The sequence below is a fragment of the Egretta garzetta genome, unplaced genomic scaffold (genome assembly GCF_000687185.1).
Source record: "Egretta garzetta isolate BGI_Z169 unplaced genomic scaffold, ASM68718v1 scaffold287, whole genome shotgun sequence".
NCBI classification, from domain to species: Eukaryota; Metazoa; Chordata; class Aves; order Pelecaniformes; family Ardeidae; genus Egretta; species Egretta garzetta.
Genome location: NW_009260435.1, coordinates 2,529,342 through 2,553,248, shown reverse-complemented (window position 1 = coordinate 2,553,248; position 23,907 = coordinate 2,529,342). Strand labels below are relative to the sequence as shown.

At 46.0% G+C, this 23,907-nt stretch overlaps 2 protein-coding genes across 2 annotated transcripts in view; both read left to right on the top strand.

Annotated features, from left to right (window-relative positions):
- SIN3A (SIN3 transcription regulator family member A) overlaps positions 1-23,782 on the top strand; it is a 26,786-nt gene extending 3,004 nt beyond the window's left edge. The window contains exons 3-21 of the mRNA XM_035899343.1: positions 1-126; positions 1,590-1,696; positions 2,163-2,445; positions 4,786-5,037; positions 5,623-5,775; positions 6,116-6,274; positions 7,570-7,659; positions 9,012-9,130; positions 11,175-11,385; positions 13,437-13,553; positions 14,281-14,519; positions 15,228-15,411; positions 15,598-16,171; positions 16,667-16,836; positions 17,945-18,118; positions 18,952-19,044; positions 19,397-19,491; positions 19,971-20,178; positions 22,697-23,782. Of these exons, the coding sequence (XP_035755236.1) occupies positions 1-126; positions 1,590-1,696; positions 2,163-2,445; positions 4,786-5,037; positions 5,623-5,775; positions 6,116-6,274; positions 7,570-7,659; positions 9,012-9,130; positions 11,175-11,385; positions 13,437-13,553; positions 14,281-14,519; positions 15,228-15,411; positions 15,598-16,171; positions 16,667-16,836; positions 17,945-18,118; positions 18,952-19,044; positions 19,397-19,491; positions 19,971-20,178; positions 22,697-22,927 (3,585 nt within the window). The 3' untranslated portion in view covers positions 22,928-23,782. The remainder of the gene's footprint in view (positions 127-1,589; positions 1,697-2,162; positions 2,446-4,785; positions 5,038-5,622; positions 5,776-6,115; positions 6,275-7,569; positions 7,660-9,011; positions 9,131-11,174; positions 11,386-13,436; positions 13,554-14,280; positions 14,520-15,227; positions 15,412-15,597; positions 16,172-16,666; positions 16,837-17,944; positions 18,119-18,951; positions 19,045-19,396; positions 19,492-19,970; positions 20,179-22,696) is intronic.
- The window catches only part of MAN2C1 (mannosidase alpha class 2C member 1), a 16,897-nt gene continuing 16,272 nt past the window's right edge, over positions 23,283-23,907 (top strand). The window contains exon 1 of the mRNA XM_009643797.2: positions 23,283-23,412. Within this exon, the coding sequence (XP_009642092.1) occupies positions 23,283-23,412 (130 nt within the window). The remainder of the gene's footprint in view (positions 23,413-23,907) is intronic.

The following is a 23,907-nucleotide window of genomic DNA, read 5'->3' as shown; positions in this document are numbered from 1 at the left end:
GTCCACAGTGGCCACCACCACACCGCACCAGTGCAGCCTCACGGGAGCCAGGTGGTGCAGAGCCACACTCACCCCACCCCGCCAGCCGTGCCCGTGCAGGGGCAGCAGCAGTTCCAGAGGCTCAAGGTAATGCTGAGCATCGCTGCCTGAAGTAAACCAACCTCTGCCTACATCCATGGGCAACCAGGGGCCTCTTCCTATCCGGTCTGTAGGGGAGGCCTCCCTGCAAAGCCAGCTGGTGACCTCCTAAAAGCTTGCTTGACAAGGCTAAGATGCCTCTCCTGTTCGGAAGACTGATCAATGCAGAAAGGGGCTTTTCATTCTGCTGAAACCCTGTAGTTTCAAACACCGTAATAAAAAATGGACTTGCTAGGAAAAGATCGGGTGCAGGAAGGAAAAGGAAGAAGTATTGCTCAAGAGTATTTGTTTGAATGGGTTAAATTACCAAAACATTCGCTGCCTTTCTGAACACATGGCATATGTGGGTGGTTGTGTGGGAGTAATTTGGGAGTAAGGAAGACTCTATTCTTGGATTATGTGCTGTAAAATCCTTAAAAAGAGAAAACTCCACCAAAAATAACCCCTGTAAGTAGCTACATTTGGTTCGTCTCTAGCGAGAAGGCACATATATATGAGTTGATGCCTATTTCTTAGTTTTTTCCAAATATGGTGCAAGTCTCTTCCCTTTTTGGTGGAACCCACTGCCTTGTTGGGCGAGAGGCCCTTTCCTTTTGCTGAATGTAGGGCGCTTCATTTCTAGAGACTTCTGAAAATGGTTTCAAAATCTGTAGTTCTTCCTCCTGGTGAAATCGATGGCAAATCCTCTGCTGATGCAAGATTGGGGCTATACATGAGTCTTTATTCCATTGCTGTTGTCTAATGTCGTTCAAAAAAGAGGTCCTGTGTGTTGCTCTTGCAGCTGAGGGGCGTGTGGCCTGGCTGCCAGAGGTGGTGGGGACCCAGAGCTCTCGCTTTAGGCTGTAGCTGTTCTTTCAGTACACCTGAAAATTGGATGTTGGTACATGAACAGTTCATAAACTTCTTGCTGTTTGAGGTGTAAAACAATTTACCGCCCACAGTTGCCATTTTCAAAATCCTTCTATGTTGAACTGAAATGTCTGGCTTTTTGAAAAAAGTGCAAGCGTGTACCTGGCAGACATCTACTACACCGAGTATGTCATTTCCACTTTCTGCGTAGTCTCAGACTTCCATAATAATTTCCACATATGAATGCAGGAAAAATACTCAGTCTAGTTCTGTTTATCCTAGCAGTCACTTCAGTGATGGTAAATTTGGAGTATGTTATTTTTTTTTTTTCTCTGAGTAATTCTGCTAATCTGTGTTGCTTTTTTTCCTTTTTTGTTTCTTTTTGATGCAGTTTTATCTTGTGAGCCAGAAGTGGGGAGTGAGTATCTCTCATTCAAATGGTGCTGGTAGTACACTAACCAGACTCATGGTCTTATGCTCCTTAATTCCCTGCCCAGGCTCAGGGCTAACAGCTGTGTTTTCAAATAACGCGTGTTTTGCAGAACAATGGGAGCTGAAATAAAATCTTCTCTGCTAATATAACCTGCCTGTTCTGTCTCCAGGTGGAGGATGCATTGTCTTATCTCGACCAGGTGAAGCTTCAGTTTGGTAGTCAGCCACAAGTCTACAATGACTTCTTGGATATTATGAAGGAATTTAAATCTCAAAGGTAACAAGTTGCATTTTGCTTCTTCCTTCCGGGTTAGAATGAGTGTATGGAGGGCATGGGAGCACAGAGCAGGAGCTAAACTGTGTCCTTCCATGTGCAGTAGTGTAAAAGCGTTGTGTGCTTTCTTTCCTGAAAGTTAAATGTATCCCTTCATTTTTACTAAATATCTGCTTAGAGTGGGAGTTCACAAGTTCAGCCTTGATAGCCTATTCAGCTGGTTGTCTGCCCATTAATAATGGGCAGACTGGGGACTAGATGTCACAGATATAAAATGCTGTCTGGGCTAATAGAATAATTCTAATGTCATAAGTTCAGTGGTGTATTTATAGGAATCAGGTTTCATTGTTTCATAGGTTAGAGGTGATAAGGTAAGAATTCTAATGGAAAAATTCTTGTGTGGAGAACTTGGTGTAGCACTGACAGGGCCTTCGAGGATTGTGATGTTTTGGTCTTGTTCCTTCTTCAGTATCGACACTCCGGGAGTGATCAGCCGCGTGTCGCAGCTTTTCAAGGGCCACCCAGACTTGATCATGGGTTTCAACACCTTCTTGCCGCCTGGTTACAAGATTGAGGTGCAGACAAATGATATGGTGAATGTGACAACACCAGGGCAGGTTCACCAGATCCCCACTCACGGCTTGCAGCCACAGCCACAGCCACAGCCGCAGCATCAGTCGCAGCCTTCAGCGCAATCAACCCCAACACCAGCACAGCCAGCACCACAGCCGCCACCTGCCAAAATCAGTAAGGTGAGAGTCTTTGGATGACGTACGTTGGTAACACAGGGATCCTGCTGACTCCAGCTGAAACCGCTATGGAGCTAGAGAGCGAAAAAGGAACTTCCACGATACTTTTTCATAGTATTTGTGAACCTGTGTGTGTTGTGCTTCTGCTGCTGGATTAGTTTCTCCTTTTCAGACTTCCAGATGCATCCTAGTTGGTTTGACAATAATTCAATTAAGCCACCTTAAGGGCTTTGGAAAGGCCTTGTTGCTTTCAGTGGGGAACTGAAAGTTGCTCAGAGCATCTGGTAAAATGTGCATGCTCTATTCAGGGAGTGATCCAGCAGCCCCAGGAAAAAGGTCCCTGAAATGCATTTGACTTTGCGCTGGGCACACATTGAGCTGCCTGCTTTTGTGTATATTGTCTCAGAATAACTCAAGTCCCAAGAAATTCCCCATAAAACAGAGACTGTGATTAAGATGTTGTTCTTGGTGTGAAAGTGATTTCAAATGCTTGGGGCAATTAAGCCTTTAAAAGAGCTTGATTGGTAGATTCTGCATTGCTTGAAGTCTTGTTTTCAGATTGGATGTTTTTTGTTAAAGAGTCTAGTTCAGCCATCAGCTGGATGGGTGCAGCAGTTACTGGCAAAATCTAAAGTGCGAGAGTTTAGGTAACATGACCATGATGTTGCCTTTAGGTATCGGTTTGTGCGCCTGACACCTAGACCTTTCAATAACAAAGGGAGTTTGACTCTCTGCTTTAGATGCAATCCAGATGCTACTGTCCAACAGATGTATTTTATGTGATTGAAAACAGAAAAGGATAATATAAGAGGCATTCAGGGAGCTTACCCTAGATAAAATATGATGTATTTTGGCCTCAAAATATGGAAAGATTTGAGAGCCTTAGGGGAGGGAAAGAATGCCCAAATTTCAAGGGTTAATCTCCAAACTGTACAATTAGCTAACAATTGGCTGGAAATGAAAAAAAAAAAAGGAATATGCAGTTAGAAAACAGCGGGATTTAAAATGTGGCAATAAAATGATCTCTAGACAAACGTTGCTGGGACTTGCAACCGCTTGTTCAGAAATGGTGAAGAAAAACATGCTAAAAGATTCACAGAGCAGAAAACTGCAAATCTAAGACACTCTGGAATTAACTTACCTGTGCCGGATTTCAAGGCTTTTCTGTGAAGGAGTAATACCTGCTCTCAGCGAAGAGGTAGTGGTCTCTCTCTCATCACTGTGGGCTAAGTGGTTTTCTCCCGTGTCATCATCCTGCAAAGAGTTGAACTATTTTTGCTGGAACTTTATAAAATGAACCTGAGGGAGGTGCTAGGTATTGAGGTGAGATTTCCTTACCAGACAGGTAAAGTTGTAGGTAAGCAAGGCAGGGTCTTGTAATAGGATGCTTCTGGCCATCCTAAGGCAGTTACCTACCCTGTCAGGAGTGAAAACTCTGTGTAATACACGTTTTGAAGTTGGGAAGATGACAGGAATGAGTACGTCCATTTGCATTTAAAATTGCCACCTCACAACTGCTGCTAAATTTTCCCATGTCTGTTAAGAGTATTCAAAATAATTACTCTGAGAGCCTTATCTGCCTGCTCTTTCTCTCAATATTGAAGGAAATTCCAGTTTTCACTTGCTGTTGCCTTACTTGATGCATCCCGGAATTCTTCACCAGGGGCAAAATAACGTGGAGTGTTGGAGCAAGCCATGCCTGTGCATTTTAGCTCTGTGAAATTTTTGAGGCAGTATGTGTCTCTTGTCAGATTTCAGTCAAAAGCAATTAGCAAGGAAAACCAGCTGTTAATAGCAACAGCTTGAATGGTCTGGGTGTTTTGTCTTCCTGATGAGTTGTAGCCTCTACTGGCCCGCTGAATATTGTCTATTTATTTGCTTAGGATAATAGTTTTCTTCTGCTTAGTCTACCTGTATCTGTGCTTCTGTTAATCTTTAAGACCCAACTCTGACTGTGAAATGGTACTTGTTAATTTTGACTCTTAACAGCAGTTTCTACTAGGAAGTGTTTGGTTTATGAGTGGTATTGTTAAAATTCCCTAGACCTGTGAAGGGAATAATTGTTTCGTAGCAGATTAAAAAGACCAGTGCAGCAAAATCAGCCAGAGCCAGTCTATGGGAAGAGGTTGTTTTACTGCTTGTGGCAGCGGGAGATTCCATCCAGTGGTGATATTCCAGCTCAGAGGTATCTCTACTGAGTCCATGCTGTTCCACTGTCGGCATCAGATACAGTTATATGCTGGGTTTTTTCCTTTGGATATGGTCCATATGCGGAATAAAAATGCTTTGATTCCAAATGTCAAGGAATCTGCTAATTTCTAACATGGCTTCTTTTCTCCTTAGCCATCACAGTTGCAGGCGCATACTCCCGCCAGCCAGCAAACTCCCCCAATTCCACCATACGCATCACCACGCTCGCCCCCAGTCCAACCTCATACGCCTGTAACAATCTCTCTGGGAACCACACCATCCCTGCAGAACAATCAGCCTGTTGAGTTTAATCATGCCATCAACTATGTCAACAAGATCAAGAATCGGTTCCAGGGACAGCCAGACATCTACAAAGCCTTCCTGGAGATCCTCCATACGTATCAGGTGAGTGTTAACAAGGTAGATTTGAGTATATGTATGGTTATTTCTCTCTTTGCCATGGGAACTAACTGTGCCCGCCTAAGAGTTCCATTTGGGTCTTCTGGGTTAGCATTGGCCAGCAAACTAAGCAGAGGTCTTGCAAATGAGAAGATGATGTAGCAGCATGAAATAATAGATTTCGGTCCATCATCTTGATTTGCAAGTGTCTGAAATGCCTTTTTAAAAAACCATATTTGGTGTTTTTTCCATGAACGTGGGTCAGGAAGAGACAACATGGCAGCAGTACTAATTAAAAGGACTTAATAAGTACTTAAAAATTACTTAAAAGTAAAGAAACTCCTTCCGTGGTCAGTATCCTATTAGTCCAGGGCCAGCTAGGCATTTAGTATATGTTTTAGTGTGTGTATATATGTATGTAGTGTCTATGTAAGAATCATGCTATTAATATAGTATGATTCTTTACGTAAGATGCTGAGACCTTTGCTCTTCCGTTCTTTATATCATGACGGGCTTTTTTTTTTGTTTTCTTTGTCACTTAAAGAGTTCATGTGTCCTTTCTTCTGATGCTTCTCCTCTCTCCTCTGACAGAAAGAGCAGCGTAATGCCAAGGAGGCAGGAGGTAACTATACGCCAGCTTTGACGGAGCAGGAGGTGTACGCGCAGGTGGCTCGCCTCTTCAAGAACCAGGAGGATCTGCTCTCGGAGTTTGGACAGTTCCTGCCCGATGCCAACAGCTCTGTGGTGAGTCTTCTTGGAGATAGACCGGAACTGAAATACCTAGTGGAAAATTGTCCTGTATGTAGCCAGAGTTTAGAAAAATGTGCTTTTGCTGTTTGTTTCTTGGGTTTTTTTGGAGTGATCTTTTACTGAGTGTGGGAACGGGGTCAGGGTGATAGACTGTATTTTCTGGCCATAACTTGTCTTTTAGATACAATCCCTTTGCCTAAAAGGGTTGTTCTAAGACCACAATAACTGCAGTAAAATACATTGGTCATCTAGAGCTAGGAGGAGCAGGCATATCTTTTTGCCTGGATGCGTGGAACTCAGCTCTAATGGTCTTATGGGTTTGTCTCTAAATAAGCTGTTAAGTAAGACAACTGCAGAGAAAGTGGAATCGGTAAGAAATGATCACGGTGGCACGGTGAAGAAGCCACAGCTCAACAACAAACAGCAAAGACCCAACCAGAATGGCTGTCAGATCCGACGGCACTCGGGAACTGGAGCAACCCCTCCGGTGAAGGTAAGAGCGTGTGCTGCTCGTTCAGCAGCCCTGTTTTTCCCAGGAGGCTGTAGCAGAGCGGGATGCCTTGTACAAGTCTGTGCCATTTTTTTGCGGCACAGGCTGCAGCTTGAGAAAACGGAAACTAACGCGTGCCTTTAAAGGAAACGTGTTGAATTTGTTGTTTCTAAGCGCAAGGCTTTGTCTCTGATTTTCACAAACTGATGGCGTTATCTGTACCTGAGGGTGGTAATAGTTGGAAAAAATAGGGCTTTCCCTGCTGTATTAGGATGCCATGGAATGTGTGGGAGTAGTTTTATTGGTTAATAAAGCAGCGTTTGGTGACGAGGGGGAGGTGTGGGGTGCGAAGGCAGAAGTCTCAGTAAAGCCATGATATAGGCTTGTCTAAAATTTGTAGTGATGTTTCTCAGGCAGGTGGGAAGATAAGCTGAGGGAAAGATAAAGGTATGCCTGAAAGCTTTATCGTAGTAGAACTTGGAGCAGATGCGGTGGAATCGTGTTTGCTCATCCTTCCTATGATAAGCATTATAATACAACGATGAATGATTATTCTCTTGGCAGAGTTTGCCCTTTTCAAATGACGCGTGTTTTGAGAGAGCAAGGCTTTGTAGCGTAATAAAAATGGTCTCGTGGCCAGGTGGTTTAGTGTTTGTGCATTTAGGGGCAAGTTTGCTTGCTTTATTTGAAGGTGGTGTATCGTGCTTTGTGATGAAAAGCATAAGCACACATAATAATTGTATTGTTTAAATCCAGTGATTTACTTCCCCTTCCGCCCTTTCTCCTCCTCTTCAAATAAAGGGCAGCAAAATTAAAACAAGTTTTGGAGGCGGCTTTCGGCCTTTTTGAGGCTGTGGAGTGCAGTGTGCTATGGGGAAAATAAAGGCTCTTGCAGTAAAAAGGAATACACTAATTTTAGGGGGCTGTAAGACTTAAAGGACTGGGTGAGTGATAGGAAAAAACCAGTTTTGTTTTGGTAATTCTGCAAACTAGTTAGAAAAATTAGATGCACTACAAGCAGTGATTGAAACAATCAACTGCTTGCAGGAAAGGATGCAACAGTGTATTAAAAATCTTTGGAGTTCTATGCTACTGATTAACCTTTAATAGATTAACTTGTGACACACACTTTCATGCAAGTTTCCTTCCCCAAAAGCCACCTTTCTTTTATTTGAAAGCAAATGGTGGGGTCAGGAAGCGTAAACCCTTGTGTGACAGATAATCAAAATACAGCAACTTGCTCTGCTGAACAGCCCTTTTTTTTTTTTTCCCCTTGCCTTTCTGTTTTTTGTTAACAGAAGAAACCGAAGCTGCTTGGTTTAAAAGACCAGTCTTTGGCAGAAGCCAGCAAACATGGTGTGGGGACAGAATCTCTCTTCTTTGAGAAGGTGAGAAGCAAAAGCCGTCTCGCATCCTTGATTTATGTTCTTAGCCTGTATGCATCTGGATTTTTATCGCAGTGAAGTGTGTGATCTGTGTACCACCCTGATAACATTTGTCAGCTTGACCTCGGATGTATCGTGCGACCTCTAAGTCAGATCCACTGAACTTCACTTTTAAAAAGCTGGTGATCTTTTTTACATGGATATTTGTGTCTCTTTCCCCAGAGGCCTTTCTCTAGCTTTTCACCCCCTGCCAATGCAGTGTATTTGCAGGAATGGGAATTTTCCTGTAATGCACACTCCAGATTTTTTTCACCTTTATGAAATTCCTGTACAACCAATGATGTGCGTGGCATGTCTTGCTGTGTTGGCACAGCTTGCTGTACCCATCCGCAACCAGCTGCCTGCAGTGTGGGAGCTCAGTTTACAAAGCAGCTGGTTCATGTTGATGTTGGGGTGTTTGGTTTTTTTTCCCTGGGAGATGAATCTAATTAATTGCACAGTTGTTACCTGTTGCTGGTTTACCACACAGAACAAATGAAGGATATGTGGGATGTTTCCAAGTGGTACCTCGGTGTTTTCCCTAAGATGTCCATACATTTCCTTATGGCTCAGAGGGGAGTATACAGTGAATGTAAACAAGCTTTTTAAGTGATATTCATGGGGCGATGAAAGTCTTGGTGGCTCCCTGCTGATGTGGTGCGTTTTGCAATGAGCCATAGACCAGCTAATGGTAACTGGGAACCAATCTATTGCTGGGAGGATGTGTAGGTGTTAACACGAGTAAACCTAGAAATCCCTGCTGTAGAATTAGAACCATAATGACAAATATCTTAATGATGATAGATCTCAGTCTGATGCATAGATGCTAACTGTTCTCATGGGAAAGGTAATGGCATTGGGATGAATCGTTCGGTTTCCTCGTATTGTGAAGATAAGGGTTACAGAAGCTGGCTCATCTGTGGTAACCCAAGCTGTAACGCAGGCAGAGGGCTGGAGCAGTGTTACCCAGGGCACAGGTCTCACCCTGCTCGCTGCTTGCAATATTCTCTGGTGTTTTGAGGCAACCTGGGTGGGTTTGTGGTGCTGCAGTTACGACTGCCATTGTCCATGATTCCAGCACTTCATAATCCAGCTGTTAGGGGGTTCTTTGAGTGTATCTGCTTGCCTGGCCCTGTGTATGGGGCGAGTTACCCTCTGTTCAATTCACTTAAATATTTGTGTTCTCATTCCACATGTAATCACTGTGCATCAGTGGGAAGCACGGTGTTGAGTCCAGGTCTCCTGGACAGCGATAGCATACGCAGCTTGATTTCACCCTGACAGCAACTGTTTCCTTCTTTTCTTCTCTCTGTAAGGTCCGCAAAGCTCTGCGTAGCACAGAAGCATATGAAAACTTCCTTCGCTGCCTGGTTATTTTCAACCAGGAGGTGATCTCCCGGGCTGAGCTCGTGCAGCTTGTTTCTCCGTTCCTGGGGTAAGTGGAACCCATTTCCTTACATGAGGTGAGAAGTTTAATCTGCTTGGTCTGGTTCTGTTGCAAAGCCAGAAAAGAAAAGCTAACCTTTGTGGCCATTCAGGGGAATCCACCTCAGGTGGGTGGTGGTTTCTTGGGCCCCAAAGTACTGAGAGGGATTCCCCCTGCACTGCCCACTTCCTCTGCTGTTGGTTGGATCAACTTTTATCTGATTAGCCTGCCACTGCTTAATTGTCTGAATGCTAAATGATTGCATGAGTTACTTCTGTGGCGGTGTGTTTTCTGATATCCTGTTCCCTCTAGCTCGGCCCAAGTGTCAGGAACGTACATGGAAAGGTGCCATGTGCTGCTTATGGGCAGGAAGATCCTGGTGGTTCTTGGAAGATCTTCAGTGGTTAATACGGTGTGGGTGCCACGTGCTGTAGGCTTTCAGACTTTTCCTTTATTGAAGCAGGACAAAAAATGCCCTGCTTCAGTTTTCCTTCCAACTTCATGCTCCTTCTGCACTGTTCTGTTCCTTACCCGAGAGGAGGCAAGAGGGGGATTCCTAGCTATGTCTTGGCAAGCAGGCAGCATTCAAGAGTAGTGCTGGTACACTTGCTATGTTTCTTCCTTTTTCAGAAAAGCAAACAGAATTATTTAGCAGTGTGTTACTGCAGTCCCTCACTCTGGAATCGTGGATTATTTCACTCAAGAAAAGATTGGCTGTCTAAGTACATAGGAAATGTCCCCTAAAAAAGAGTGCTGATACAAACTCGCTAAAATTTCAAAAAGCAAAAAAGCAGCTGAATTCAGTCCTGCAGCCAAAAGTTATAAGGAGGACTATAGTTTAAATAGAAATGATGACTTCCATAATTACCAGTAGTGTACAGAACAACTCTGTATTAATCAGCTAAAACCAACCGATATCCTCTCATCAACTTTGGGCAGCAAGATTAATGTTCCTCCTTCCTGCGAATTGAGTTCCCGGTTCCGAGGGAGAAAGCAATAGCAATGTAAATTGGGTTCAGGACCCCATTACACTAGCTGCTGTGTAAAGAAACTGCCCCAAGGAGCTTCCACTCCTTCTGTAGCGCCACTGGAATTAGTCAGGGATCAGCAGGATGCTACCTTTAGCTAGAAAAGGTGAAGCATTTGACCAAAAAATTCTGGATTTCTCTCATCTACCACCTACCCTAGCTATAAGGGTGAGTATCTGTATTGGGAAAGGCATAATACAGTTTTCTTACTCTGGAGTTGGACATTATCTTCTGTCATGTAATGAAAAAGCAATAAATGAGCAGTGATTCAATTAGCCTTGGTAAAAGGTTCAATTCCTTATATTGCTGGAGGTTTGCATGAGATAAGGAGTTGAACAGATGCACTATTTTAGACTAATAAATTCTTCAGAAAAAATTTCTCTACAAGCAGGCGAACTTGGGCCTTGCAGGCAAAGGCTTCTTCACAATTTGTGCTGGTCTGGGGAGGCAGCGCTGGTCAAAGCGATTGCTCAGCGCTGAAACCTTTCGCCATGTAGCTACAGAGTTGTTTTTCAGTTTCTTCTTGCTGCTTTTGGAAAGGAAAAGGTCTGTTCTAAGGTTAAGAATGTTGGCAAACAGTTAACTAGGGATCTGGCCTGAGTTCACTACCAGGGTAGTTTGGGAGACCTAGATGTGACCCTGCAATGGGTGCTGTTCCTGCAGTGAAAGCTTTGGCTGCTGTTCCTTACGTGTCTCGCGGGGACTATACCCACGAGGCATGCGGAGGATGTGTCGGTGCCTGTCTGTGTATCCTCTGCAATATGGGGGAATAATACTAAAGCACCTTAGTTGCACTGAGACACCAATCCACCACCACCTGATCAACAAACAGGGACTCGCTTCCCTGTTTGTTCGGGCTCTGTGGAAGTGGGACTGAGCAGAGAGGGTCCTTTCTCACCAGACTGATAATTTAGAGGGTCTTCTTGGACAGTGTCTGTAGCAATCGATTCTCGCCTCAGCACCACAGCTCAGCGGTGTTTGATTTCTACTTAGCTAGTTTTTCACTTCATTCATTTTATTTTTAGGAAATTCCCAGAATTGTTCACTTGGTTTAAAAACTTTCTGGGGTATAAAGAGTCTGTTCATATGGAGACCTATCCGAAGGAACGGGCTACCGAGGGGATTGCTATGGAGATAGACTATGCCTCCTGTAAAAGACTGGGCTCCAGCTACCGAGCCTTACCCAAGAGCTACCAGCAACCCAAATGCACGGGGCGGACTCCGCTGTGTAAAGAGGTAAGATGCTCTTGGATGGGAATTGTGTGACAGAGAAAGGCTATTCCCGGCCTTCTCAAAGGGATGGAGCAAGGATGAATGGAACAGAAGAACAGGATGGGGAATTTATTTTGTATCCCTGCACTATGCTGAAAAGGTTCCTGGGGCTGTCAGGGCACGTCTGCTCTTGTGCAGGGGAGTTGTGCTGCAGCCTGCACCCCAGAACGGGCGCTGGGCATGGAGCTGGGGCCAGGCAGCTGCCTGTTGTGGTGGGTCTAGTTAGCAGTGATCCAGCACTGAGCCATGCTGCTCCTGTGCCCAGGCGTGCGCAGGCACAGCACCCTAGCTCGGGATCATGACGGTACATGTCGGAGCCCGAGGTGAGCGCACCCTGAGGTGTTCCTGGTGGCAAGTGAGCACTTGGTGCTCCTGCAAACATCTGAATCGTGTCCAGAAGCTATTGCACAGGGCGAGGCGTCAGTCTAGGAATGGGTTATGCTGGCAGCTGGCGGGGAGATGCGACACCCACGTGGCTTTGATGGTTGGCATTAGCTCTTCTGCAGCGGTGCTTGTGAAAGGGTTGTGTGAAGCGTTGGGGAGCAGCTGGAAAAAAAACCCCACCAAATAGTTGTGATGTGATTACAAACTTAAAAACTCTGGAGTAGGAAATGGCAGAACTCTGCACAGTCTTAATGTGATCTCAGGGATCTTTTACAAGGCAGTATGTAATTCAGGATTATTGCTACTTTTTTACCCAGATTCCCTGCTTAGTCTGCTTTCAGAGTTGTCTCTAGTCCAACCTTAAAAGAAAATCACGTTTTCTGTAGACAGATTCTCCCACATATCCCTCACAAGCTTCCTTCTTTCTACCTGAAACGCTAAGGAGACCTCTTGCCTTCAGAAATGGTGCGTCGCATCAGGAAATCGTCTCCCTACAGGGAGCCTTCTTGCTCAAGAGTCAAAGCTGGTCTCCCAGCAAAGTGCTGCAGGATCAGATGTGCTCACTGAGTCCTTTAATGTGTCGTAATGTCCTTTTGATCAAAGTGGGAATGGTACTGGCTGATCCTGTTCCTTCCCTGGTGTTGAAGGTGATGTTTTGGAGGTGAGTGAGCAGGAATCTTGCTGAAGGCCAGTTAATAAACATGCCACTTAAGAGCATTCACTGGAGGAGGGGAGCGCCCCAGAAATCCCTTCCCTGGATGACTGCAGTCAGCAGTGGCACCCACAACGAAGAGGGAGGAGATTGCTGTTTGGGAACATCACGGGTTTTGTGTCTTTATGCTCCTTGAGAGATGAGGAGGACAAATGTGGGTGACCAAGTCATGCAGTTAGTGGTGGTGATGGGTGTTCAGCTTGAAGTGGTGGCAAGATAGTGAAAACAGCCTGGGCAAGAGACAGTTGTAAGCTTTTTAATTGAAGACCTAACATGACACGCCTCTCAAAAATGTCTCGTGTGATGCTGTGAGGAACTTTTCTTCCTGTGAGTATCTAATGACTCAGTTGTTCAGGCCTCAGGTTTATGAAAACTGGGCCTGACTTTCAAGACTGCCTGCCAGAACCCTTGTTTTTTTGCCTTTGGCCTCGTTGAGGTTTTTTGGAATGTTCTGTTCCTGTTTTGGAGGTGCCGAAAGCTGCAGGTGCTCAGCTGCTTTGTCAGGAAAGGTGTTGGTGGGGTATGGATTTGTATTCCTAATTAGCCTTATTTGGAGATAGAAACCACATACTGTCTAACAGTCATGCCTGATGTGCTGACCACCCAGTGCTGTTGGTGGTGAATCACGCACATGATGAACCAGCTGGTTGCAGCTGACTAATCCAAAGTAACGGAAAAGCTCCTTTCACCTTTCTTTTTCTCTTCCCTTGCAAGCTTTTCTTCACAGCTCCAGCTAATGAATTTTTCAGACGGCCTGGACATTTTGGTTCTGGCTGTTTGGGGTTGCCCCCTGAATGCTGGGCTTTGGGAGGGACATGCAATTTTTGCATCCTTCCATCAAAAGGCTGGGCTCAGCCAGACGGGTGTGAGCCCCTTGAAGACTGACTGTGACTCTTGTCTTCCCCTGTCTTCCTCAAAGGTTTTGAATGACACCTGGGTCTCCTTCCCGTCCTGGTCTGAAGACTCCACATTTGTGAGCTCCAAGAAGACTCAATACGAAGAGCACATCTACAGGTGTGAGGATGAGCGTTTTGAGGTAAATTGTTTTTCCTTGATTCATGTTTCTGAAAGCATGGGGTTCTGTGAACAGTTAATGATCTTGATATGATTAGACCTTTAATACTATTGCTTAGAATCTGGTTTTATTGTGTGTCTGTCCCCTGGGATTTTTTTGCATAAAATCTTGTGTTCTCGTAACGCAAGAAGCAGCGGCTGCACAACCACCTCTCACTCCAAGCTACCACCCCTGCCCCTCACATTTTGTGCAGAGCTCTTAATTCACACCACTCCAGATGAAATTGTTCAGTGGCCAGCATATAATCGATGCATCTTTTCTGTTCCTACTGCCCACGTAGCGCACGAGAACGTGCACTCCCCTGTAATAATCTGAAAAGCGATACATTTAGGATGTTAGATGATTGACATCTTGACTTGAAATGGAAGTTAGCTTGGCAGTTACCTGCATACGCTCAGATTCAGCACGTCCTTATGTAGAGTAACTGTCAATTGTGTTCTATTCCCAGGTGGAAAATGTAATTTCCTAACAGTATCGTTCTGGTAGCCTTTAAATTCTTATGCAGTATTATCTAGGTAGCAGATAAAATATAATTGGATTATTTTAGAGCAGCTGAACATGGAAACCGCTGCTTGAGAACATCTTGTTAAACATGCACGGCTTCTTGTTTCATGTCACTGAAATGTTAGCCTCTGTGAAGTATCATGTTTTATCTATTCAACGATGGCTAATGCACCGTTCGCTTCAGCTGGATGTTGTCTTGGAGACCAACCTGGCAACGATCCGCGTCCTTGAGGCAATCCAAAAGAAACTCTCGCGCTTGTCTGCCGAGGAGCAGGCCAAATTCCAGCTGGACAACACTCTGGGTGGCACTTCGGAGGTGATCCACCGCAAGGCTCTCCAGAGGATATATGCTGACAAAGCAGCTGACATCATCGATGGACTTCGGAAGAACCCATCCGTGGCTGTTCCCATTGTACTGAAAAGGTACTGACTGCTCTAGCACCCTGCCCCGGGGGTTCTACTGAAGGATAACGTGCCATATGTGATCCGGATTTATGTAAAAGTAGCTAATTTCTGCCCTGAAAGGGTGTGGCCTCCACAAGGCTGTAATTTAAGAAGTGCATTTTATGTTCTGCTCACTTGCTGTATTTCATAGTAATCACCTAGAAAGAGGGAATTACCCTTCTGAAACAAAAATCTTACCAGCTTTTGTTGTCTCCTCTTAAGCCTTATTTCTTCCCCGGTGTCAGCATTGTGTGTAAGATGAGGAAACTGTATTGTGTGGCTTGATCCAGGGCTGAGTTTGAGCCCTTTCCAAATCCTGCGGCTGTACGTGACCATGGGCTCAGATTGCAGTGCCTGTGTTACCCTTGGATTCCCAGCCCGGTTTCTGATGTCAGCCTCCCCTTCCTCCATCAAGAAAAGGGAGTGGATGGTGCAACTCCCTGGGGAAACTTGAGGAGATGTGTAAGGAGGAGATGCTTTTCCCCAGACACTTCCCATCTCTTGCGGACTGTCGCTCCTGTGTCTCAGGGCTCTGAGAGCTGGGGGTAACAGCCTTATCCAGGTCACAGCGAGGTCACAGCTTCCCCACCCTGCTGCAAGGACACTTTTCATGTGAGCCTAGGTTTTCCTTAGATGCTCAGAGTGGGACCTTTGTCTCTTAGCTCACCCTTGCTTTCTTGATCCAAGGTTAAAGATGAAAGAGGAAGAGTGGCGAGAAGCCCAGAGAGGATTTAATAAAGTTTGGCGAGAGCAGAATGAGAAGTATTACCTGAAATCCTTGGACCACCAGGGCATCAACTTCAAGCAGAATGATACCAAGGTCCTGAGGTCAAAGAGTCTCCTCAATGAGATTGAAAGCATCTATGATGAGGTAAGATGGTCACCAATAGTTTCCTTCCCTCGAGTTTATGTAGTTTGCAAGTGCAGTTTCAGTTCCTGTTCCTTACCACTCAATGAGAGCGGAAGTCTGCACCTCTGGCAGAGCTTTCTGAAAGGCTCTTGGGTGGAGAGAGGTGTTTGGGACTGATTTTTTTTGTGCTGTGTTTCTCAATTGTAGAGGCAAGAGCAGGCTTCGGAAGACAATGCTGGAGTCCCCACAGGCCCTCACCTATCACTAGCCTATGAAGACAAGCAGATCCTGGAAGATGCTGCCTCTCTCATCATCCACCATGTGAAGCGGCAGACGGGAATCCAGAAAGAGGACAAGTACAAAATCAAGCAGATCATGTACCACTTCATTCCAGACCTGCTGTTTGCTCAGCGAGGTGAACTCTCAGATGTGGAAGAGGAGGAAGAGGAGGAAATGGATGTGGATGAAGCTACTGGGGCTGCAAAAAAGCACAACGGTGTTGGGGGCAGTCCTCCCAAAACCAAGCTGATGTTCAACAACACAACGGCCCAGAAGCTGCGGGGCATGGATGAGGTCTACAATCTCTTCTATGTGAACAGCAACTGGTACATATTTATGCGGCTGCATCAGATCCTGTGCTTGCGGCTGCTGAGGATCTGCACCCAGGCCGAGCGGCAGATCGAAGAGGAGACGCGGGAAAGGGAGTGGGAGAGGGAAGTGCTGGGCATAAAGCGAGACAAGAGCGACAGCCCTGCCATCCAGCTGCGACTGAAGGAGCCTAGTGAGTGACTTCTCATGGGAGGCTGGGGATGAAAGATGCTTCTATTTGTAGTGTGTTGACAGGGCTTACTTGGCATGTCACAGGAGTGACCCGTAAAACAGAAGGATCTCTCTCTTATTATCACTGGGCAGCACTGAATTGAGGGAGGAGATGAGGTGTGGGGTATGTGGGACTCGAATAGCAGAGTGGTAATGTGCAGCAGTTATTTCATAAAGGCTTTCATTTTACACTTGCATATCTAAAGTATCCTCGAGTTCCTAACCAAAAGCTCTTTTTAAAAGTCAGAAATAAAGACCTCATGGAGGAGGCTAGAGCTAGAAGGCAAGAGATTATGAAAGCACCCGTGGCCTTAAAAGGACTCGTTAAATGTCTATAAAAGACCAACTTAAGTCTATTCCAGTAACTTCAGCTCAACTAGGTAGTCTGGGGACCAAAATTCAAAGCAACCCTTCCAGGGGGTGGTGTGTTCATCTCTCCTGTTCTCTCTTGTCACAGTGGACATCGATGTTGAGGATTATTACCCAGCCTTCCTGGACATGGTGCGCAACCTCCTGGATGGGAACATGGACTCATCGCAGTACGAGGACTCCTTGCGCGAAATGTTCACCATTCACGCCTACATCGCCTTTACCATGGACAAGCTGATCCAGAGTATTGTTCGACAGGTGACTGCCAGCAAAGGCTGGAGGGTGGATGGTCCGGGGTAGAGAAAGTAGCCAGGTTGTTTGCTGCGGTGAGAGCCCAGGCCCACGCAGGAGAGGGAGTGTTGTATGCCTAAATGGGGAATTTCAGGGGTAAGCAGGTAAATTTTGGGTGTTAACCCAGCTCTAACACTGACGTAGAGAGACATGATAAAAGGTAATTTCTGATGTAATTAAATTATTGAGAATATACACTCTCTGTGTATAGAGTTCTCCCTTTGTTTTCCAGAAGTTTTAGGATGGAAGTATTTGACTTTAAAGCATCTTCAGAGCTAATCTTGCTTTAACTTTGAAAAAATAATTAAATGGCACTTAAATAATTTCTTTCCTTTTCACCAGTGTTGTAGGAGCAGTGCATGCCTTTTCTAAAAAGCTTTCTCTCTTTTATCTGGCTCTTTGAGTAGCTCATTTTGGCTGTTTAAACTCTAGTCTTTTATTGGGCTGGTAGGAGGAACGTGTGACCAAGGGAAAAATTCTTCATGCGCCTTTTTGTAGCATAAAGAACAAAAACAGACACAAGGGGCTGCAAGTGGAATGGCTTGAAAGGCCTCTCATCTTTCAGAAGGGTAGAACTGCTTTTCAGAAGCCCTGTACTTCAGTCCAGAGATTAACTGAATTCAAAAGACAGTCTGAGGACTTTTGATTTTTAAACTGTACAAAATAAGGATTTGGTACTAAATCTCCCACCCCTCTCCTCAGACACAGCAGCAGCGCCTTGCTGTGGAGGGGATACGCTGTGTTACGGTGCTGTAGCCCTTCCTCCCCTGCTGCTGCTCAGGATGTTCCCTGCCTGTAGGTTTTTTTCTGAGTAGCTGTACTTTGCCACCTGCTAATTTTTTTTTTTTTAAAGATACTATGTTTTTTTTACATAGCCTGCAGAGATCATCTGCAAGTGGAAGAAGCTACTAAAAATGGAGCCTTGAACTCATGCTTTTTCAGCCCTTTTTTTTTGTTTTTTCTTTTGCTTGGGCTTAAATCCATGGTGACATCTTTGTTTCTCTCTGTTCTGTGCTGATGGGTATGTAGCAGACTCCCTGATGAAGACCTTCCCCGTGTTCTTCCTTTTTTGCAGCTCCAGCACATAGTGAGCGATGAGATCTGTGTGCAGGTTACAGACCTCTACCTGTCAGAGAACAACAACGGAGCAACAGGAGGTCTTCTCGCTTCCCAGTCTTCTCGTACTCTTCTGGAGGTCGCGTACCAGCGCAAAGCTGAGCAGCTCATGTCAGAGGAGAACTGTTTCAAGGTAAAGCCAGGCGCGAACCGTAGTGTAAAAGCAGCAAGCAGTGAGGGGGGTGCCTTTGAAGAAGGGAGAGGCACCAGTCCTTTAAAAAGGAGCCTTGTTTAGGCACCCCAGAGCCCTGAGGACTTTCTGTAGCTCTGAAAGTTGAAAATTTTGGTGACATGTCTGCAACCTTTGGCATGTGGGTTAATGCTTCTGTAAGGGCCCCTCAGAAACAAGGCTGCAAGGAGAAATTTATTTCTTGGATCAGCAATAAGTGAATGCCTTTGGGTTGTATCGTATATACTGCTTTGCTGTCACTGGCTTTAACTTGTTAGTTCAAACTCTCCCATTTCTCTTGTGTCTCAGCCTTTGCTGACTGTGAGGAGATCTGCTCATACTGACTGGGCATTAAATCATTGCTGACTGCATACATTGCTGAATAAACCTGGTGCACTGTGCTAATCAAATCCATGCTTCCTTTGCCTAAGATGCAGGAAGTGGTCAGGCCCTCTCTGAGCGAGTGAAGTACTCTGGATAAAAGCCTGTGTGTATAATCTCTCTTCCGTTACCCTCAAACTTCTTTTGGGGTGCTCAAGAAACACCCGCTCCACTCCAAAAACAACAACAAAAAGAAAGGTTTTCTCAGAAAGCTTTACAATTTTTCTGCTCCCAAAGACTGTGCAATTTGGCTGGTGGTTTCCCTTTGCTGTCAGGCATGTGGGAAGCACAGGCGTTTTTTTCCCTTAAAATTATGCCAGCTTGCTTCATTCTCCATTTGCCCCACTGAGAAGTGGAAGTTGTTTTTTTTCTATTTGAAACCTCTTACTGAAGTCCCTTCTGCCTTTTCTCTATAGCTGATGTTCATTCAGAGCAGAGGCCAAGTTCAGTTAACCATTGAACTGCTGGACACAGAAGAGGAGAACTCTGATGACCCTGTAGAAGCAGAGGTAAGAGCAGCTTGTCCAGAGAGTTGACTGTGGTGGTCAGGGGTGCACTGGACGAGGGCATCCAGTTGACTGTTACCCTGGTGTGTTAGCACAAGATAAAGAAACAACAAGGACATGGCGCAAAGCTTCTGGTGATGTCAGCAGGGAAATCCTTCCTAGTTTATTTTGTATTAGAAAACCCTCAAAACCTTATAGAGAAACATCATACCTGCCTTTTTGGGGATAAGATGCACAGAGCCTTCAAAAGTTGACCTTGTATTCATCCACGTAACTTCCAGCTTAGCCTCCTTAACCATCCTGTGTTGTTTGGTGGGAAGGCAGTGGCTGATCTGTGCTCTGTGCTTGCTTCCAGCGCTGGTCGGACTACGTGGAGCGGTACGTCAACTCCGATTCTACCTCCCCTGAGCTCCGGGAGCACCTGGCCCAGAAACCGGTCTTCCTGCCGAGGTGAGCAGCCAGGCTGTGCTGTGAACCCTACCCGATGGGCTGTATCTGGCCGTAGAGGGCAGAGTGACTGTGCCCCGTCACAGTGCCGGGCGGTCAGTCTCACCAGTATTTTAATGCTACGACAGAAGCCATTACCCTGGCAGCGTGGTGTAGAGGTACCATGCTGCTGTTCATCCTAAAAGCCTGTGGGTCCATCCCAGGCTCCTGCTCTCCAGGGACCGAGATGGTGCGGTCTGCAGGTGGCAGAGAGGGCAAGGGCTGGTGACTTGCCAGCTTGTTTTTTTGGCAGTCCTGCCTTGGCTTACAGTAACCCTCTACCTGAAAACAGCGGGTGCCACGTCAGGGGACTGCAACGGGCAGTTGTGTTCCAAGCTGTTACCTAGGCTTTTGAGCGGCCAGCACAGATTCACCACCAACGTCCAGTCTAGTAGTGCTTAGAGGGTGAGCACTAATTCCAAGAGGGGTTCTCTGGTTTGCAGGAATCTGAGGAGGATCCGTAAGTGTCAACGTGGTCGGGAGCAGCAGGAGAAGGAAGGGAAGGAGGGAAACAGTAAGAAGTCCATGGAGAACGTGGAGAGCTTGGACAAGCTGGAGTGTAAATTCAAACTGAACTCCTATAAGATGGTGTACGTGATCAAATCGGAAGATTACATGTACAGGAGGACCGCTCTGCTGCGAGCTCAGCAGGTAGGAGCAAGCAGAAGGACTGGGCTCCCAAAAGTCAGGCGGGGAGAGTCAGATGGAACGTCCTCGGGGATCCTGGTGGGTGACATTTAGTGGTCTTGTGTTGCCGGGAGGCGGGTGTGCTATCTTGTCCTCCTAAGGCACTAAGGATCTTCGGAATGTTCCTAAGGTGTAATCTCTTCTTCTTCCACCTCTCTCATCATCATCCTCCCACCTCTTCTTCATTTTTTCCAGAGTTTTATTACTAGGGCAGTGGTTTCAACCATAAGCTCTCAAATTTCTTTTGGGAGGCACTTCCCATGGGTGGTGTTCCCCCTGTTTAAGGGAAGACCTGTCTTCCGCAGGTTCTTGTGGGGATGTGTGGGAGCACCTGTTCTTCTAGGGCTTCCCCAAAGAGGAATCGATCATAGTGCAGAGCATCAAAAGCTTTCCTTCTCCATGGATCCCTCTGGGTACCATCCCCTCATAGTTTCCTGGCCCCACGGTTAAGGAGAGGGGAGTCCTCAGGTCGCTCCCGCACGGCAGAGCGTGGCCAACACGAAGCAGCAGCTCTCAAAAGCTGTTTTTGTGGCAAAGATGGGAGGGGTGAGGTCACCCGTACAGAAAAATCCCTGGGGGTATTTTTTCCAGGAAGTCCTAGAGCTGAGGGTCTGTGACCTCTCACATCTAGCAGACAATGCTTGCGATTGCTGATTTAAATTGGAATTTGACTTTTTGAAGTGACTCAAATTTGCTTTTGGTTCTCTGTGTGCCAAAAGTCTGGGACAAGGGAACGGGAGGAGGTGACTGGGATGGGTGGGGAGATGCAGGAGGGGAAGGAAATGCCAGCTCTCTGGCTGTTTTTGCGCTGTAAAGGTTGGGATTTATTCAAGATGGAAACAGCGTGCGACTCCAGATCGGCCAAATTCAGAAGGGTTCAGTTCAGGAGAAAGCCAATTTGGTCTTCTGAATGCTTTGATACTCTGTTACTTTTCTCATCCCATGGGAATTTTTCCATCCAATAGAGAAAACCCAGGGAACTTTAACAGCAACTCCAGTTCTAGTCTGGCTATTTAAATGTGAGGTTTGAAATACATCACTATATTTTTATTACAATCGATTTGAAACACAACGTTAAGCAGAATGCCGCTGTGTAGAATGTAAAAGAGTGAAACCTGCCAGATTCAGGCAAAAGTTACTGACTTCAGCAACTGGAAGCAGAGGTACCCAAGAGGCTCTGTCTGCAGAAGTCTCTTCTGTAGCTGCAGAGATTGTTTTCATTTTATTGAATTACTTGCTTTTCTGAGCAAACTACTGATGATCAAGAAAACTCGCTGGGAGATGGGGGAGTGGGAGAGGCGCGCACTGCTTCCTGCCTGGCAAATCCTCCTTTGCAGCTCCGTTTTAGTCGCATATTTAGACTTCTAAACCAACTACTTACCATCTCTTCCTCGCCAATGAAGTATAAACAGTGGTTTTATTTCATCAGTTGTGAATGCTGGTTTGACAAAATGACTTTACATCAGCTGAGGGTGTTTCATTTCAGTAGCAACTCTTTTTAAAATGCCGATACTGCGGAGTTTGATTGGCTTCCATCTATCCCATTCAACTGGCAAAAACCTCGAGGAGAAGTTGTGTCGTAAGCAGGATGCTATGAGCCAGCGTTTGTCACAAGGAAGCTGAACATGAGTCAAATTTAATGAACTTTTAAGTGTATAGTGTGCAGGGTAGCCCCTTGGTTACTGAAGTCCAGTGAAGAGCTGCAGCAGCTACACTGAGCTACAGATCTCTTGGGTTTAACAGTTAACACTGAGCAGCAGTCAGTCTTTGGGAGGAGGACAACACAAATAATAAAATAGGTTAAGTTTTAATCTTGAGGCTTAATTATATTTACTGTTTTCAATTATGACTATAGTCATGGCTTTCAAGCCATGGTTTTAAGCCATCTGTCCTGGATTCTGCATTCCTTAAGCAGATGCTTTTACTCAACATGCACACAGTTTTTCCTCTCCTGATGCTTCTGTTAAGCCAGCACTTCTCAGACCTTTTAGACCTGACCTGGTTCTTAATTTTCTGTAGCAGTTGGGTCCCCTGACACGTGTAATGTGTATTGGGACCATGCCCCTCTGCAGGGGGCTGGAGGCAGACCCTGAGAGCTGGGGAGAGCAGGGCTTGGCTCCTGGCTGCTTGAGGAGGAGGAGGTGGAGGCAGCATCTTTTGGATGATGCAGAAGGAACGCAGTGCTGGGCATGCAGCTCCCACAGGATATGTTCTGTGTCCTGAGAGCCGCTGTATTAAACAAAGAGCATAAATCTCTTGGTATTCCCGAGTTTGTTCTATCACCATAATTGCCCTGGAAAGGAGACCCAGGGGCCTTTATTGGAGCTTTCCTCTGTTAGCAAGGGCTGGTGTCTGTGTTAAAAAATTCCCTCCGGCTGTTGATCTCCTCGGTTGTGTTCATCTGGCAGCCGAGCTTTGCATGAACACTGCAGTTTGGGGGAACAAAGCCACCTTTTTCTAACGCCTCTTCCTATTTCTGTAGTCCCACGAAAGAGTGAGCAAGCGGCTGCACCAGCGGTTCCAGGCCTGGGTGGACAAATGGACCAAGGAGCACGTGTCCCGCGAAATGGCAGAGGAGACAAACAAGTGGCTAATGGGCGAAGGGTTGGAGGGCTTGGTGCCCTGCACCACCACCTGTGACACAGAGACCCTGCACTTTGTGAGCATTAACAAGTACCGCGTCAAATACGGCACAATATTCAAGACGCCATAAATCTCCACGGGGCGAGGGGAGAGCCCGGGAGATGTGTGTGTGTGTGCGCACATCAAGGAAAGGAGGAAGATGCCTTTCTCCCCTCACTGTGTATCTCTGTAACATGGCCACCTGACTAGTGCGTGGCTGGTACAACCTGTCACCAGCGGCATTCCCTGTCGGGACGCGGATCTCTGCCGGGACTGCTGGCCCTCTGACTTCCGCACGCATCCCCGGAGGGTGGGAAGGACCCTTCTCTGAACTGAGCCATCCCAGAGAAACACGACGAGCTCGTACACACCAGCAGTGTTGAGGCTTTGACTCCCCGAGCGACAAGGGAAGAGAACCAGAGGCTCTCCACGACCGGACCGCTTGGATGTGTCCCAGAATTCCCCAGGTGCCTGTTGCGGCCGGATTCTCCTCCCTTCACGCTGCCGCCAGCTGGCCGGGCGTTCCTCTCGCCTCCCTCTTCTCCCTCCCAGGCTGGACTCACCCCGTGCAGATCGGTCTGTCCTTTCTAGTGCCAGTGGAACTGTTTAATTTTTTTTTTTGTACCTGCTTGTTTACTAGTCTCTCCTAGTGCCATGCACCAGCTTTTCACACACATGTACGTACACACACACAACAGAGAACAACACGATTTTAACATGTTCCCCTCCTTTTTTTGTAAATAAATGTACAAATTGTCAATTTTGGGGGTTTTTTTTGTTTTTTCTTTTTTTATTAAAGGACATATGCTTGATGTGCTAGCATAACTGTACTAGCTTCTTGTGTACCATAGTACCAGGTGGCTTGAGAATTAGTACCGACAGACAGACCGATGGAGACATTTATTACACTTTTTACCAAAGGGAGTTATCATTGTAGTGCTTTTGTGTGGAAACTTTTTTCTCCTTTTTTTTGTAAATAAAAACAATGTCTTTGTTCTTAACTGGAGGAAGACACTCGCTCACCCGCAGCCCCGTTCCTGGTCTGAAAGGCACCGTGCAGCATGCAGGTTT